Below are 16,341 nucleotides of genomic sequence, written 5' to 3'. Positions count from 1 at the left end.
AGAAAAGTGCATTTCAGAAATTTTATAGGCATGATGGATACTTGTTTAAGGAGAATAAATTGTGTGTGCCTAAATGCTCTATGCGGGACTTGCTTGTTTTGGAGTCACATAGTGGTGGTTTGATGGGACATTTTGGTGTTGCTAAGACTTTAAACATATTGCAAGAACACTTCTTTTGGCCACATATGAGGAAAGATGTTGATCGAATGTGTTCTAGGTGTGTTGAATGTAGGAAAGCAAAGTCTAGAGTAATGCCAAATGGTCTTTACACACCCTTGCCTGTTCCTAAGGAACCTTGGACTGATATTTCTATGGATTTTATTTTGGGTTTGCCTAGGTCTAGGAGAGGTCATGATTCTATATTTGTGGTTGTTGATAGATTTTCTAAGATGGCACACTTCATACCGTGTCACAAAACAGATGATGCCACATACATAGCCAATTTGTTCTTTAAGGAGATAGTCAGGTTACATGGTATACCTAGGACTATAGTGAGTGATAGAGATGTTAAGTTCCTAAGTCACTTTTGGAGGGTGTTGTGGGGTAAGTTAGGTACTAAACTGTTGTTCTCAACTACTTGTCATCCCCAGACTGATGGACAAACAGAAGTAGTGAATAGAAACTTAACTACTTTATTACGTGTGATGGTTAAACAAAACTTGAAATCTTGGGAAGATTGCATTCCTTTTGTTGAGTTTGCTTATAACAGAGTAGTGCATTCTTCTACCGGATTTTCACCATTTTAGATTGTGTATGGATTTAATCCATTGACACCATTGGACTGCATCATAAATCGTGCCTAGAGTTTAACTACATAAATATATGCATATAAGTGATGCATGGGCATGCTGAACATATAATAATATCGAAATTACAATTAAAATTAATATTTTACTCACAGACTTGACGGTGGTCACTGAGGCGGCTGGGCGGAGGAAGAAGGCTGTCCCGGCTCACCTGACAATTTTATTACAATCATTTAATACAAATGACTCAATACAAATTAAGAAAAGACCCAATACGTCCTAAGTCATGCCGAAAATCCGGCAGAGTCTCCCCTATACCTAGGACCTACCCAACCTGTAAAAGGGCTCAAAACACACTTCTATATTCACAATCCATATGTCCACAACTCAATCCCATCACACAGCCCCTCCTGGGCCCATCAATTCAATCATCCATCACAACATGTAAAATTTCAATTTAGTCCCTAAAATTGACCATTTTTGCAAAAACTGCCCAAATAAGCTCTAAAAATTCTAAAACTTTGCCCCGCGGTCCTTAGCAATATTATTAAGCTATTGCAAAAAGAATCATAATTTTCTAAGCTACCACGAATATTTTATAGATTTTTAATCCTATTTAAGCACTAGAAAATTACGAAAAAGCAAGGTTCGGGTTTACCTTTGCCGATTCCGACTTCAGGGACGCGCTCGGGACGTCTAACAATGGGGGGCTAGCCAAAACCTCGGTGCAATTCGGAGACTTTCGGTAACGGGTCTGTCTGGCTGGAAATTCACAGATCCGGACAACTGTCGAATTTCCGCGAATTGAAGATACCTACACGAAGCCCAATAATAATATATAAAAAATCAGGGGTGTTACACCTTCAATAGAAATACTCCAAGGAAGGTTTGACTTAAGATCTCATCATCTCTTTAGATTTCCAACATCGATGGGCAAGATAAATTCCCATGCCTTCCTAAGGTTATTCCTAGATCAAAAGAGCAATCTTTTAATTAAATTAAGGATTGGATCCAACATAAAATTGCAGGTTGGAAAGAATAGTTCCTATCCAAAGGTGGAAAGGATGTGTTAATTAAAGTAGTAACCACTGCCATTCTTGTGTGTGTTATGGCCTGCTTCAAATTGCCTAAATCTTTTTGCTAGGAAATCAATAATATGAATGCTAACTTCTAGTGGGGACAGTCAAAGGAAGAAAAAAAAATGCATTAGGTATCCTAGAAATGTGCACTATGCTTAAGGAGAAGCTCCCATCAAAAGATAATATTAACAAAAGTCTTTCGCATGTGCCGAGGGATTATGATGACCTTTGTGGCAAGCCAGAAACTCACAAACACACCTTTTTCTATTGTCCAAAAGCCAAGGAATTTTGGTTTCAATTGCCCTTTCAATTGAGATCTCATATGCTTCAAGTGTTTTCTATTATGGATATATGGTTGGAGGCAACATCCATTTGTCTACCCACAGAGAAGGCTCGTCTTTTATCTTCCTGATGGTGTTTGTCCTTTAACATCTGTGGAAAAGCAAGAACTCGTTTGTCTTTAATCAGGAAGTTTTGCTGACTCATCAAGCTATTGCTATGGCTATCAATCATCATGAGGATTTTATAGAAGCTCAATTGCATATGTAAGGCTTTCCATTGAATGTTAAGCCCCGACAAGATCAAAGGGAGGCATCCTTATGGATTCCCCCAGTTTCTAGTTTTATTAGGGATCATCATAGTTACCCTTACAATTGGAGTTGCAAATCCTAAGGCTATGTCAAATCCCCTCGTTCTAGAAGGTCTCATCTGCAAAGAAGTTGTACTAGTAGCTTGTCAAAGCCAAAGGCTTTTGAAAGGCTGTGATCAAAGTAGACTCACAAGTTATCATCAAAACACTCCAAGGAAGTGATCTGCCAGTGACTAAGGCATTATTTCAAATATAATAGTGTTATCTACAGCCTTCAAGCCTATATCCTTCAATTTTGTTAAAAGGAAGTACAATAGGGCAGCTCATTCCATCATCTGTCATGCTCTTAGAAACTTGTCATTCCTATGCAACCCCTTGGAGCAAGTGCTTTTTTGCTTCAATACTTTCGACTACTTAGTCGTGGTCGTTGCTTGCTTATCTTTAATTAAAAAAAAAAGGAAAAACTATTTATTAAATAGAAGTATAGGTCATAGCAAGCCTTGTAGCATATTTACTTTAAAAAAAGAATAATTCCTTCTAAACTAGTAACATATTTATTTATTAAAAAAATTATTATTTAATCTCTCTATTTTAATAAATTAATTATTTAATCCTCTAATTTTGAAAACTATATTAGTTAATTTATATATTTTTATTCCTTTCTCTTTAATTCCACTTGTCATTTTAGACTTTAATTTGAATTTCATTTAATTCCTATAATTTAAAAATAAAGCCTTGAGTTATTTAGTTCTAGTAACAGTCATTTTTCTCTTTTTCGAATGCATTAACTATCAAAAAACTTAATTTAAACTGAGATAAAAAAAATTAAAGAGTGAAAAGAACAAAAGTAGATTCAATAATATATTATTTAAAATAAAAAAAAATTAAATAATTAATTTCATTAAAATAAAACTAAATAATAATTTTCACTTATCAATTATATTATCTGCAATTTCTCGAATCTTGATAGGTTCTTTAAATCAATTATAGACTTTATGAAGATGGGTAAACCAAGAGGACACAACGAGGATCGAAGTTTCAAACACATTTAGATGTCTTAGGCAAAATAAAAAAATAAATAAAAATAAAAATATGGGAAAGAAACAACACTACTCTGATAATCGAAACACGTTTAGAGGTCTTATGCAGAATTTAAAAAAAAATACAATAAAATAAAATATGGTAAAGAAACGTCTCAAAGGTTTCTGTTTTCGCAGGCACGATTGTGCGATACAAAATTAGAAAAAGAACTTAACGAATCACCAAAGTTCAAAACATAGAAAGAGGCACTATGTTCCAAGTTTAAATACAACATATATGCAATGCTCAATCAGTAAATATGTGTTGGAAACTTACATGTACAAATAGATTTTCCAGCACATAGGTAAAGCGAATCTTGCACTATCTAGAAGTTAGAGATAAGAATAGACTCAGCTAAACCAAGTTCGCTCAATAAAATAGAAATCCCATACCTAACTACATCTACATCCAAACTATGTCAACGTAACATTTGTATAATACACAATGGTGTATCAACTGAAAGGATTACGCCCTTGGTGCCTCTAATGCTGCCAGCTTTGTGAAGCCGATTTAAGCTCACCTTGCCAAAAGAAATTCTCACTCACTATACCCTTTGCTTACATGATTCATCATTAGAATGAAGTGCTCAGCAAAACCTAGAAATATTGCAGAACACGCTTGTTAGCTAAGTATTACTTTACCAATACCATGCAACATGTGAAACTAAATATACACTCAAATGCATGAACTGAAGGAGTGGATCAATCTGATTAAGGTGCGTAAGCATGCTCAATCATTTTTTTTTAAGGAAAATATCTACCATTCCATGAAGCTGTACCAAGCTCAAACCTCAGCAACAATCTTACTAGTTTCATTCATTACACAATTGAGTAAATGTAAAACTAGAACATATGTTTCTAACAATTTATTTTTCTCCAACAAACTTGAAAAATAACCTCACCTCATAACAAACACAACTTTTTCTGTGAAACCTTCATGCATACTTCTCAATTTAGCATGGTGGAACTAGTACTATCTTTCAGTAGACACAATAAAGCTAAAGCCACCTGTTGTCCCTTAGAATCACAATAACCCTCTTAACATCAACTAACAAGACTCTCAAACAGTTAATTTAATACTAACTACTCCAGTTTATTCATATGTATAAAGCATTGCACAGTAACTCCTCAAAAGACTTCAATCATGACATTGAATAATACACATGGTGTTTTGGGGAAAGTATGCTTACTGGTGTCATAATTGCTCACGGATATATGCCATTGATCTCAACATGGAAGCCAGTGTATCTCTAGAAACCTGGAATTTCACCTCTGTTTCTCCAGTTGTTATTTTGGTATCTTGGAGCTACAAAGTATAAGCCAACAAATTATAAGTCAAAAATATCAAGTCATTGGTCATCAAGACAGCCTCACTACAAAGTCAGAGAAACACAACTCGAGCAAAAACATATTTCAGGAAGGAACAACCTATATCATAACTGCTTAGAAGCATTGAAATCCAAGGATTGATTTATCAAAAAGAAAGAGTTGTTGTATTTGATTTATGATATGATGGAATTCGGAAGGTAGCCATTTGTGTGCATAGGTCCATTTCAATAAATTAACAGTTTTCAAAAGAAAGATGGGACTTCATTGTAGGCAAGAAAGGAATAAAGGAGCCTATGAGGACTTCTCCAAGTGATTACTTAAAATGCACATTATGAATTGTTCCTGTCTCTTAATTAATAACTGTACTTAGAAACGCCATTGTCCACAGCAAACTAGTCTTAGTATAAAATCTATTTAACCAATATATCTAAACATCATTAAGCACATATCAAAACAGAAGCAGTTTCAGTATTTTAGACATGCACCAACCCTAGCATTGCTATGGATTGACCTATTGTAACATGAATTTGAAGCATTTCTAATAAAAGTTAAAGATCACAAAAACCAATTCTTGTCATGCAATGTCTAAAAGCAACTGCAGTTTAAAAATTTCAAATATTTTTAAAAAGTTATTGATATGAACTTGCCTAGCTCCACCTTAAAAGCTAGCTTGTAAGGGGAGGATTGCAAACCCATATGCATAACACCAATACCTTGCTGGCTAACCGATGTGGGATGCATTATTTCTAACTTCTTAAGACTGTATGTCCTCGTACAGAGAACCGACAAGGTGAGGCTCTGATACCAAATGATATAAATTTATCTAACTCTATCTTAAAAGCCAACTTGTAAGGGAAGGATTGCAAACTCATATATATAACACTCCCCTTGCTAGTTATAGAAGTACTGTTATATACATTATAACTTTTGTAAAATGTAACATCTTGTATTAATTTTATGATTTAATTTTAATTACAAATTTTGTACATGTAATCTAATATGTTTTCATATTATAAATCAAAACAAATATACTTATATAACTAACTGTCAAAACAGCTTCTATTAACAGTAAAATAACAATTAATTAAAATATTGAAATTAAATTTAGTTTTTCACAACAATCATTCTTGCACATGAATTATTTCAAAATGTTTTAGCTTAAAATTAACAAATATAAGTGATAAAATCTTAGAATCTTAATTAATTATAAACTGAATTCATAGGTGTACAATCAGATAAATTTATAAATGTATAAATTGTAATAATATATAAATTGAGTTATAAAAATTAATATAAGCAGGCATTATAAAAAATGTTTAAGCAATATTGTCTTGATTGTGCACTAATATTATCCTTAGACTATTTTTAAAGAACTATTAATCGGGGACATAATGGAAGTAATTTTTCTCCCTTCTGGACACTAAAATACCTGAATATCCAACAATATTTAGTAGATGGGACAGTTGAGTTTTATTATATGTAACAATAATAATAGTTAGCATAAATACGATTAAAAAATAGTTAAAAACCTTAAGTATTAAAAAATACAAAGAAGAGAAAGCCCAATGCCAAAAGAAAAAAAAATCGACGAAGTTCTTTGGAGCTGATGGCATGTCGCCATTCTGAAAACAGTGAGTCAATGATCAACTCTAGTAAATGGTAGATGTCTCATTAAGTATTTGAGAAGAATTACATTCCACATTGTTATGGAAAGTCAATCATTATATTATTTCTGTGTATATTTTGTATTCTGTATTCCTATTTAGGATTTCTTATTTAGGATTTCTTCCTAATTAGTATAACACAATTATAGGAATCAATTGTATATAAATACCCATGTACAGATTAATTGAAATCAATGAGAATCATCTCTTTCTACATGGTATCAGAGCCGGCCATATAGGGTGACTATTTGTTCTCACCACCATTTCGGGAGAGACCTTGGCCGACCGGCCGCGTTTCGACTCCGATCAACATTGCCGGCCGCCTCAATCCCCTCATTCCACCATTGTGTGTCGTTGCACGATCCAAGACACCATTAAAGGGCTTCGAGGTTTGGCTCTCGATCCTATTTCGGTATTTACTTGATTTGTGATTTTGGATTATTTTGTTCTTTGTCGATTACTTTGGATTAGCGTTTCGGTTAGTTTTCTTTGTCTCAACAAATGGCAGACAATAAGAATGTTATTTCTGATGTGATTCCGATGATGACTAAGATCACGGAACACAAACTTAATGGTTCGAATTACCTGGAGTGGAGTAAGACTGTTAGGGTCTATTTGCGTAGCATTGATAAGGATGATCACCTTACTAAAGATCCACCTACTGATGATACACAACAAACTTGGCTAAGGGAGGATGCTCGATTGTTTTTGCAGCTTCGAAACTCGATTCACAGTGAGATAATTAGTTTAATTAATCACTGTGAATTTGTTAAGAAATTGATGGATTACTTAGATTTTATGTATTCTGGTAAAGGGAATATCTCCCGTATTTATGATGTTTGTAAGGCATTCTACAGTGCTGAGAAAGAGAATAAGTCTCTCACGGCTTATTTTATGGATTTTAAACGGTATATGAGGAACTTAATGTATTGTTGCCTTTTAGTTACGATGTGAAAGTTCAGAGCCCAACGGAGCAACTGGTCATTATGAGTTTTCTTGTGCCTTCCTTCGAGTATGAGATCGCTAAATCTCGATTCTTTCCGATTCGAGATTTCCTCTTTGCATGAAACATTCACACGGGTCCTTCGTGCAGAGTACCCAATCTTCACACTGCCGGAGTGCTCTTATTAGCCGTAATCCAAATGGACAACAGGTAATAGAAGAGGAAGTAGAGGAGGAATTACAGCAATGTAAGTAATCAGCGTAATGGAGAGGCTAGTTCTAATCAGACTCAAGAGGAGTCATTTGTTATTATTGTCATGAGCACAGCCATACAAAATATAATTGTCCGCAACTTCAGAGGAAAAATCACGATCACATATGGCAAATATGGCGTGAGAGGATTCTACAAGATCTTCCTCTGAGAAAACTGCTTTGGTATCTGCAAAGGATTTTGCACGCTTTTCCCGAAGATCGTGCATCTCTAAAGCCTACCAGTTCCTATCATCTGCGATCATTGAGTCGAGTAAATCCACTAAATACCTTGTGTCTTCATCATCCAAAGGGGTTATTGATTACGGTGCAATGCAGATCACATGACGTAATTCTAGTCTTCTATCCGCTTTCGTCTAATCCCAATTCCTCTCTGTTACTTTAGCGATGGTTCTACTTCTTGTGTCATGGGTTGCAGGCTGAATCGAACTTCGTCAATTTCTTTGTCATCTGCTTTGTGTCTACCAAATTTCTCTTTTAATCTACTTTACATTAGTAAACTTACTCGTACCTTAAATTATTCTATTTCCTTTTTTTCTGATCATTGTTTGTTTCAGGATCTTACGACGAAGCAGATTATTGGTAGAGGACGTGAGTCAGGTGGTCTCTACATTCTGGAAAATCATGTACCGCGGTCGCTTGTTTGCTCCAAGATCAGTAACACCTCTTGAAGCTCATTGTAGATTGGGTCATCCTTCTTTGTCTACCATGAAGAAGTTGTGTCCTCGATTTGATCTTTATCGATTACTAGAATGTGAGTCGTGTCGGTTGCAAAATATCATCGTTAGCCTTCTATGTCTAGAGTCAATAAACGGGCTTCATCCCCTTTTGAGTTAGTTAATTCTGATGTTTGGGGTCCTTGTTCTGTTACTTCTAAAACTGGATTTCGTTATTTTGTTACTTTTGTTGATGATTACTCTCGTGTTACTTAGTTATATTTAATGAAGAATCGTTCTGAGTTGTTTTCTATCTTTTGTGCCTTTTGTAATGAAATCAAAACTCAATTTAATATTTCTGTGCGCATATTAAGAAGTGACAATGCTAAAGAATATTTTTCAAAGACAATTTCAGTCTTACATGACACAAAATGGCATTCTTCATCGTCTTCTGTGTGGATACCCCATCCCAAAATGGCGTGGCCGAAAGAAAAAATCGGCATCTTCTTGAGGTAACTCGTGCTCTTCTTTTTCAGATGAAAGTTCCTAAACACTTTTGGGCGGATGCAGTTTCTACGGCATGTTTTTTGATCAATCGTATGCCGTCTTACATCCTTAATGGGGATATTCCTTATCTTGCTTTGTTCCTACAAAATATTTGTTTCTGTTGAACCCGTATTTTTGTTGTACTTGTTTTGTACGTGATGTTCGTCATGAGTTACTAAATTGGATCCAAAGTCTCTCAAATGTGTCTTCCTTGGGTACTCCGGATTCAAAAAGGGTACCTGCTTTCTCTCCTACTCTTAATCGTTATCTTGTTTCTGCAGATTTCATATTTTTTGCGTCCACTCCAATTTTTTCTCACTCATCGGTTTATGAGTGTCAGGGGGATGAGGATTCTATCTTAATATATACTGTCCAACCAATGTCGAGTCCTCTCTCACACTGCTTCTTACGTCTCTAGACCTACTCGGCCTCCCGTTGTTCATGTTTATTCCAGAGATTGAGATTCCGACTCGGATCCTCCACCAGCTACTTCGTTGGGAGATCCTGCACTTCATCGATCATGATTCGATCTAGATTTACCCATTGCTCTTCGTAAAGGTAAACGTTCATGTACTTACCCTATCTCTTCTTTTGTTTCTTATAATCAATTGTCTTCTTGTTCTCGGTGTTTTGTTACTTCTTTAGACTCTGTTCCTATCCCTAATCGTTGGTGAGGCCTTTGTCTCATCCTGGTGGTGTCTTTGCTATGAAAGAGGAAATGGAGGCTTTAGATGCTAATGGTACATGGGAATCTGTTGCCTTTGCCCACCGGTAAGAAAGCTATTGGTTGCAAATGGGTATTCTGATGAAAGGTAAATCCTGATGGTTCTGTGGCTAGGTTAAAAGCACGCCTTGTAGCAAAAGGATATGCTCGACATATGGGGTTGATTACTCGACACTTTTTCTCCGTAGCTAAACTTACTGTCGCTTGTTTATCTCTTTAGCAGCTACATATGATTGGCCCTGCACCAATTGGATATCAAGAATGCTTTCCTTCATGGTAATCTTCGTGAGGAGGTGTATATGGAGCAACCACACCGGGTTTGTTGCTCGGGAGTTGGGTAAAGTTTGTAGGCTTTAAGTCTCTTTATGGCTTGAAACAAAGTCCTAGGGCCTGGTTTGGGAGATTCGGTGAAGCAAGACAGAATTTGGTATGCAAAAGAGTAAGTGTGATCACTCAAGATTTTATAAGCAACTGAGGTCGGTCTAATTCTCCAGTAGTCTATGTGGATGACATTATCATCACCGGGAGTGACTCTGCAGTATTTCATCTCTTAAAACCTTCCTCCAAACCCAGTTTGGACCAAAGACTTGGGATTATTAAAGTATTTCTTGGGTATTGAAGTTATGAGAAGTAAGAAGGGTATTTTCTTGTCTCAAAGAAAATATGTCATCGATCTATTGACAGAGACAGAAAATTAGGTGCTAAGCCTTGTAGTGCACCAATGACTCCAAATTTACAAATCAAGCGTGAGATAGTGAGTTGTTTGAAGATCCGAGAGATACAGAGATTGGTAGGAAAATTGAACTACCTTCATGTCACTCGTCCGACATTGCTTATGCCGTTAGTGTGGTAAGTCGGTTTATGTCTTCCCCAACTGTTGCTCATTGGGAAGCCTTGGGACAAATCTTGTGCTATCCAAGGAGCTCCAGAAGAGGTTTGTTATATGGTAATCATGGGCATTTAAATGTTGAATGTTTTTCAGATGCCGATCATTGGATCTAAGGTTGATAGGAGGTCAACTACTGGATATTGCGTTTTTGTTGGAGGAAATTTGGTGTCTTGGAAAAGCAAGAAGCAGAGTGTAGTTTCTCGATCTAGTGCTGAATCCGAATACAGAGCTATGGCACAATCAGTATGTGAGGTAATGTGGATATTTCAATTACTAGATGAGACAGGTTTTAAGACCCCCCAGCCTGCGAAATTGTGGTGTGATAATCAAGCTGCTCTCCATATTGCTTCTAATCCGGTATTTCATAAGCGGACCAAACATATTGAGATTGATTGTCACTTTGTTCGTGAAAAGATTCAACAACAGATCATCTCAACAGGACATATCAAAACTGGAGAGCAGTTAGGAGATATTTTCACAAAAGCTCTGAATGGAGCTAGAATTGACTACATTTGTAACAAGTTGGGCATGATTAACATCTATGCTTCAACTTGAGGGGGAGTGTTATGGAAAGTCAATCATTATATTATTTCTGTGTATATTTTGTATTCTGTATTCCTATTTAGGATTTCTTATTTAGGATTTCTTCCTAATTAGTATAACACAATTATAGGAATCAATTGTATATAAATACCCATGTACAGATTAATTGAAATCAATGAGAATAATCTCTTTCTACACACATAAAATACACTACATTTGTAATACAGCTGTATAAAAAAATAAAAATGAGAAAAATATATCCAATAATGTGTAATCCCACTTGCCTTGCATATTTCCCATGTAATAGAGTTACAATTACTTTTTCGGGTACTTTTACCACTTAGCATTTACTAATGTGTGTTGTGTATATAATCTCAATATCACACATTGCTTGACCTTTAGAACTATTGTACATTAAATATGCCATATTATTTTACGCTTGAAAGAGCATTGCTGAGCAATTCCTACTGATAGTGGCTTAAATTAGTTTCAGAACTTCTAAAGCATGAACTAGATCATTAGTAATGTGTTACACAAAAGAAAACTAGGTGTAGGAAGAAGTCTAGTAGCAGTTAGAGGTAGTTTTAGATGTCAGAAAATTGTAACAGAAAGTTTTAGTAGAGATTAGTTTTGGCAGGACCACTTATCTCAGCTGGAATTAGTTGATAAGCTGTATAAATAGAGCTAACAGAACTTGAAGTGAGGCATTCCAGAAATATCAAGAATTCTAATAATTCCTTTCTCTCTTTCTGCTCTAATATCTCTCATTTCAATTCTGTTTCTTTTTATTTCTTTCTATTTCCCTTCTTTCTCCTTCTAATTTCCCATAGCAGAGCTGCTGGGGACTCTAAACTCAAACATTTGGTATCAGAGCTAGGATTGAGTGGGCTTTGCCTGCATTTTGCTTCATTGGGGTTGCATATGGCTAGGTCAATGGTAGTATGCCAAGAGGCTGAAAGATTGGCAGAATTAGTGAAGCAGCTGAGGATTTTGTAAGAGGATTCCAGGAAAAGCATTGATGCAATCAGGTGAGAAATCAAAAGTATGCAAGAGGAGATGAAGCTAAATGCTGTGGAGACCAAGAATGCAATTCCAGTGAGCCCTAATAACCAATATTATGGGGAACACAAAGATAAAGGAATCAATAATGGGGAAAGGGAAATTGTAGGAACAGAGAGTAGAGGACTTCTGCCAACACTAAGGAACAGGAGAGTTCTGGATCCAGATCCGTTATGGAGTCTGCAGGTTTGCACAGAGTTCTCCAATCAAGTTAGTTACCTTAGATGGGAAGGAACCTAGGGCATGGATTAGGAAGTGTATCAAGTATTATGAATTTTATCAAGTTCCAAAAGAGCAAATGGAGGGAATTGCAATTCCGTTTTTGGTGGATAGGGCAGATGCCTGGTCTCACAATTGGTACAGAGGAGAAATGACTAATGTCTGGGAGGAATTTGAGAAGGGATTGTGTGGTATGCTTGAAGCCTAAGAACAAGGGCTAGATGATGTAGTGAAGGAATTTATGAAGATAAGGCAGACCAAGATGGATTTGAAGACTTGAGGATTAGGATGGAAGGGTTGATGCCAGGATTGGGGAAAGGCCATTTCCTCTTTGGGTTCATTGGAGGCCTTAGGGATGATATAAGGCCAATGGTAAGGATGTTGAAGCCAGTCACTTTGTATCAAGCCTTTGAAAATGCCAGATGAGAAGAGAAGCTTGTTGAAAATACCAAGAAAACAAGACCCTTTTTCAATTCCTTTGCAGGCAGTTATAGCCATAGCCTAAAGTCAACTTACAGAGCCCCAGCTAATCAGGTTTATCCCTACCCACCTAAACCCCCTAACACTGACTCCAATCAAAACTTGAAATCAGTTCCCACAACAACCAGGGCACACTCTACCAATAGCTTTACTTCTGTCAACCAACCTATGAGCAAAACTCCCTTGCAATCAAGTCTAAAAGACCTCCAAAACCTTGTTATATGTGTGGGAATAAGTACTTTCCAGGGCATGCAAGCAAGCAGAGGACAATGATGGTTGTGCAGCTTTGGCTATTGGATAACTATCATAGTTTAATGCATGTGATTGAGGATCAAACAATTTTTTAATTGTTTGACTTTTCAAGCTATATTTTAATTGTAGGAACATAGATTTTATTATTGAAGAAATTTTTGTTATTAAGGCTTATCATGTAGTAGGTCAGTAAAAAAAATAAACAGCAATTTAGTATGTTAGAAGAAATATACAACCAATACAATTAGGACAGAGTTTAGGAAAAATAAGAGCTTATCAATATTGAGTTTTCCCTTCTTATGCTCTTTTAATCTGTTATTTTTATTCTAAAGTATCTTCTCTTAACATTGTTTCTTACTGTCATTTTATTTTGTTCTATATCAAGCCAAACCTTAGATAAACCTTAGATACAACTTTCATGAGCCTTTTAAACACAGATTCTTGAAACCCTTTCTTTCTTTCTTTTTTTTTTTTTTTTTTAAAAAAAAAAGGAGCTGTCAATTCCCTCCACCCCAACCCCCCTCCAGAAAAAAAAAAAAAAATTGTGCAACAGCCATAAATAAAGATTAGATAAAATAATAGAAACACGCCACAGGTTTGTCCTGGTTGAGAACAACTCCTATTCAACATGGGATGCATCACATTCCAAACAGCTTTTCAAAATATGGCAGTACTAGAACAGGTTTGTCATGGCTGTTATGATTTATTTGAGAACTGCTTTGTGAGTCCAAGTAAATGTGTCTCCCTTAAAACACTCTATCAGAGATTCATCCTTACAATCATCACCCATGTCAAACTGACCAAGCACCTTGCAGTGACAAGAATTTCATCACCTTTTCAAATCCATGATATTTTGGAAGGGCAAGAAGGCTTTTAAGCTACCAAATTCAACTTCCCTACTACCTCCTTTGACACTATATTCTCCATATTACCATTATCAAATATAATGATACACCTCCACAATTTACCTAGGCATGAAAAATGCTACACATTCTCCAATGTTCCTGTTCTTCCACTAACAGAATAGTGAGACCCTGTAGAACAAGAAGACTTTCAACCTGCAAAGGTAATGAATGAATTTCTTCTTCTTCCTCTTCCCCATCATAATATCTGATGCAGGATCTTCTAGAGATTTCAGGACTACTTTTTTTAGGAAAAAATATAGGAAGTGTAGTTTTATTTATTTAGGAAGTTATCTTGTTTTGGATTCTTAATCAGAATTTGCTTACCATTTTCTTGTTTAAGGTTCCACATCCTAATACCAGTAACATTGCAGATATTCAACAAATACTCTATAAATACCCGTCTTATAGGTAGTTTAAAGAAACCTTTTTCTATAAAATTGAGAAGTTGTTTCTCCCCCCAATTCTTCCATTGGCTCTAAATCAATATCTCATCAGGTTCTGCCTCCGATAAGCTAACTTGAAAAATAGGGCATGAATAGGAAGCTTGCCCATACTCACTGCACCTTAACAACAAATTGCAGATTTGTTGCTTTGAGGCACAAAAACAAGAGACTTGCCTTCATTTATGACCCTTCATAAAGTACGCAACATCTTTACATGTCAGTCTTCCCCAATTGTGACAATTCCGATCTATTTTAGAAGCTGAATTTGAACAAAACAGCAGCTGAATACCTTTGGCCTGGTAAAGACTAATTAACACCATAACAAGGTACCTTTTCCTTCTGCTTAGATGGCATGTTGTTATGCATCAGGTTGGAAAGTCCATTAGTACCCATATAATCTCTAATAACCAATCTCATCCTCAACAAATAGCAGGCTGTTAGATGCTCATCTGTTTCATTAAGACCCACTCTTATAAACAGATTATAAAATTCACAATTATATTCATCCGCACTCAATTGCTAACTATTGTTATAATCTGTGAAATCACTCATATAAACTCATCAAATAATCAGTTAAGAGAAATCAATTCCCAAGTACAATTCTTCTCTAACCTTTTCCACAATGGAAATGCAAATCCCTTCAATTTCAACTTTACAAATGGTACTTCACAGTTCACACTCTTTAGGCATTGAATTCCACTCGAAATAAGTCCTTAAACTAGATTCCCAAACAAGGAAATCCTACGTGTGCATCTCAACATAGAAATCAAGAACTTAAATTTGAACTATTGAATCAAGATCAAGAGCTACCAACATGCGTTCTTCCAATCCACTGCCTTCAGGTTGTTCAAGAATCACAAGATAATGAAACAAGTTGATGTTCTCCTTTATATATTCTACTTCATCCTCCAATCCTAGGCTCAAGGGGTCATGAATCATGATAGCCTTCCAGCACCGCCAGTCAAGCTCACGCATGATTTCTACACTAGTGTTTATACTTATTATATTTTTCCATCAACCAATGCATACCTTGCCACTCTGCTCTTCTTGCTTCCATTGCAGTGTGGATCAAAAGTTTGCTCCAAAACAAAAATTGATGTAGCTAGTAACCCTAACTCTAAATTAGGTTGTATTTTTGAAAGGAGAATAATGAAAAGGAGAGAAATAAAATAATAGATCAACAATCAACCAAATAGGCTTGAATTTGATTACAAAACTGTTACGCATTATAGGAGAAGGTATAAGAAGCAGGTACTGGATAATGTGTAAACAGCAGTGAGAAAAGTCAATTCAACTAGTTAGCGAATGGAGGAAAACTCAGTTAGAGTTTGTTAGAGGTTTCTTACTAGAATCAGTTACCTATTGGCAGGAACTGTAGCATATAAGAGATGAGATAGCTGCTGTACTATTCATTCAAGAATCTGAATCAATTATACTATCTCTTCTCTCCTAAACTCTCTCTTCCTAATTCTCTCTTTGTTCTATTCTTCTTATCAGTCTCTTTCAGGGTTTCCACTTTCTACCCTAACATTTGGTATCAGAGCCTTGTTTTGGGTGGGCACTATGTGTTGAATGTTTCTTTGGGGTCACAAGGATGACAAGATCTGCTGTTGTGAGTTAAGAAGGTGTGAGGCTGGCGGAATGTTCAACTGAATTCTTGGGATACAAGGAAAGAAATAGAAGTATTAAAGGTTGATTTCAAGAGCTTGCAAATTGTGCTCAGATCTGAGATGGAGGTGTGGAAAGCTTTAGTTAATTCTATGGAAGCTTCTATGGACGACTTGAAAACCCTAATTTGGGGCCTGAGGAAGGATCTTAGAAAGGAAAGCTGTTTTGGTTATCAAGAAGACACCAGGGCAATTAGTAAAGGGATTCTGCCAAATCCTCCAAAGACAAATCTGCCTAATTTGAGGAGGGACCAAGCCAG

General features: G+C 36.0%; 1 protein-coding gene across 3 annotated transcripts in view; it reads right to left on the bottom strand.

The window, feature by feature from the left end:
- Positions 1–3,682: 3,682 nt before the first annotated feature.
- LOC110672098 (protein FAR1-RELATED SEQUENCE 3) overlaps positions 3,683–16,341 on the bottom strand; it is a 37,139-nt gene continuing 24,480 nt past the window's right edge. For all 3 annotated transcript variants that reach the window (XM_021834768.2, XM_021834767.2, XM_021834766.2), the window contains 2 exons: positions 4,684–4,799; positions 3,683–4,090 (listed from right to left, as the gene is read on the bottom strand). In XM_021834768.2, the coding sequence (XP_021690460.1) occupies positions 4,689–4,799 (111 nt within the window). In that variant the 3' untranslated portion in view covers positions 3,683–4,090; positions 4,684–4,688. The remainder of the gene's footprint in view (positions 4,091–4,683; positions 4,800–16,341) is intronic.

This window comes from Hevea brasiliensis, chromosome 8 (genome assembly GCF_030052815.1).
Source record: "Hevea brasiliensis isolate MT/VB/25A 57/8 chromosome 8, ASM3005281v1, whole genome shotgun sequence".
Lineage (NCBI taxonomy): Eukaryota > Viridiplantae > Streptophyta > Magnoliopsida > Malpighiales > Euphorbiaceae > Hevea > Hevea brasiliensis.
This window is presented reverse-complemented; position numbering and strand designations above follow the sequence as displayed.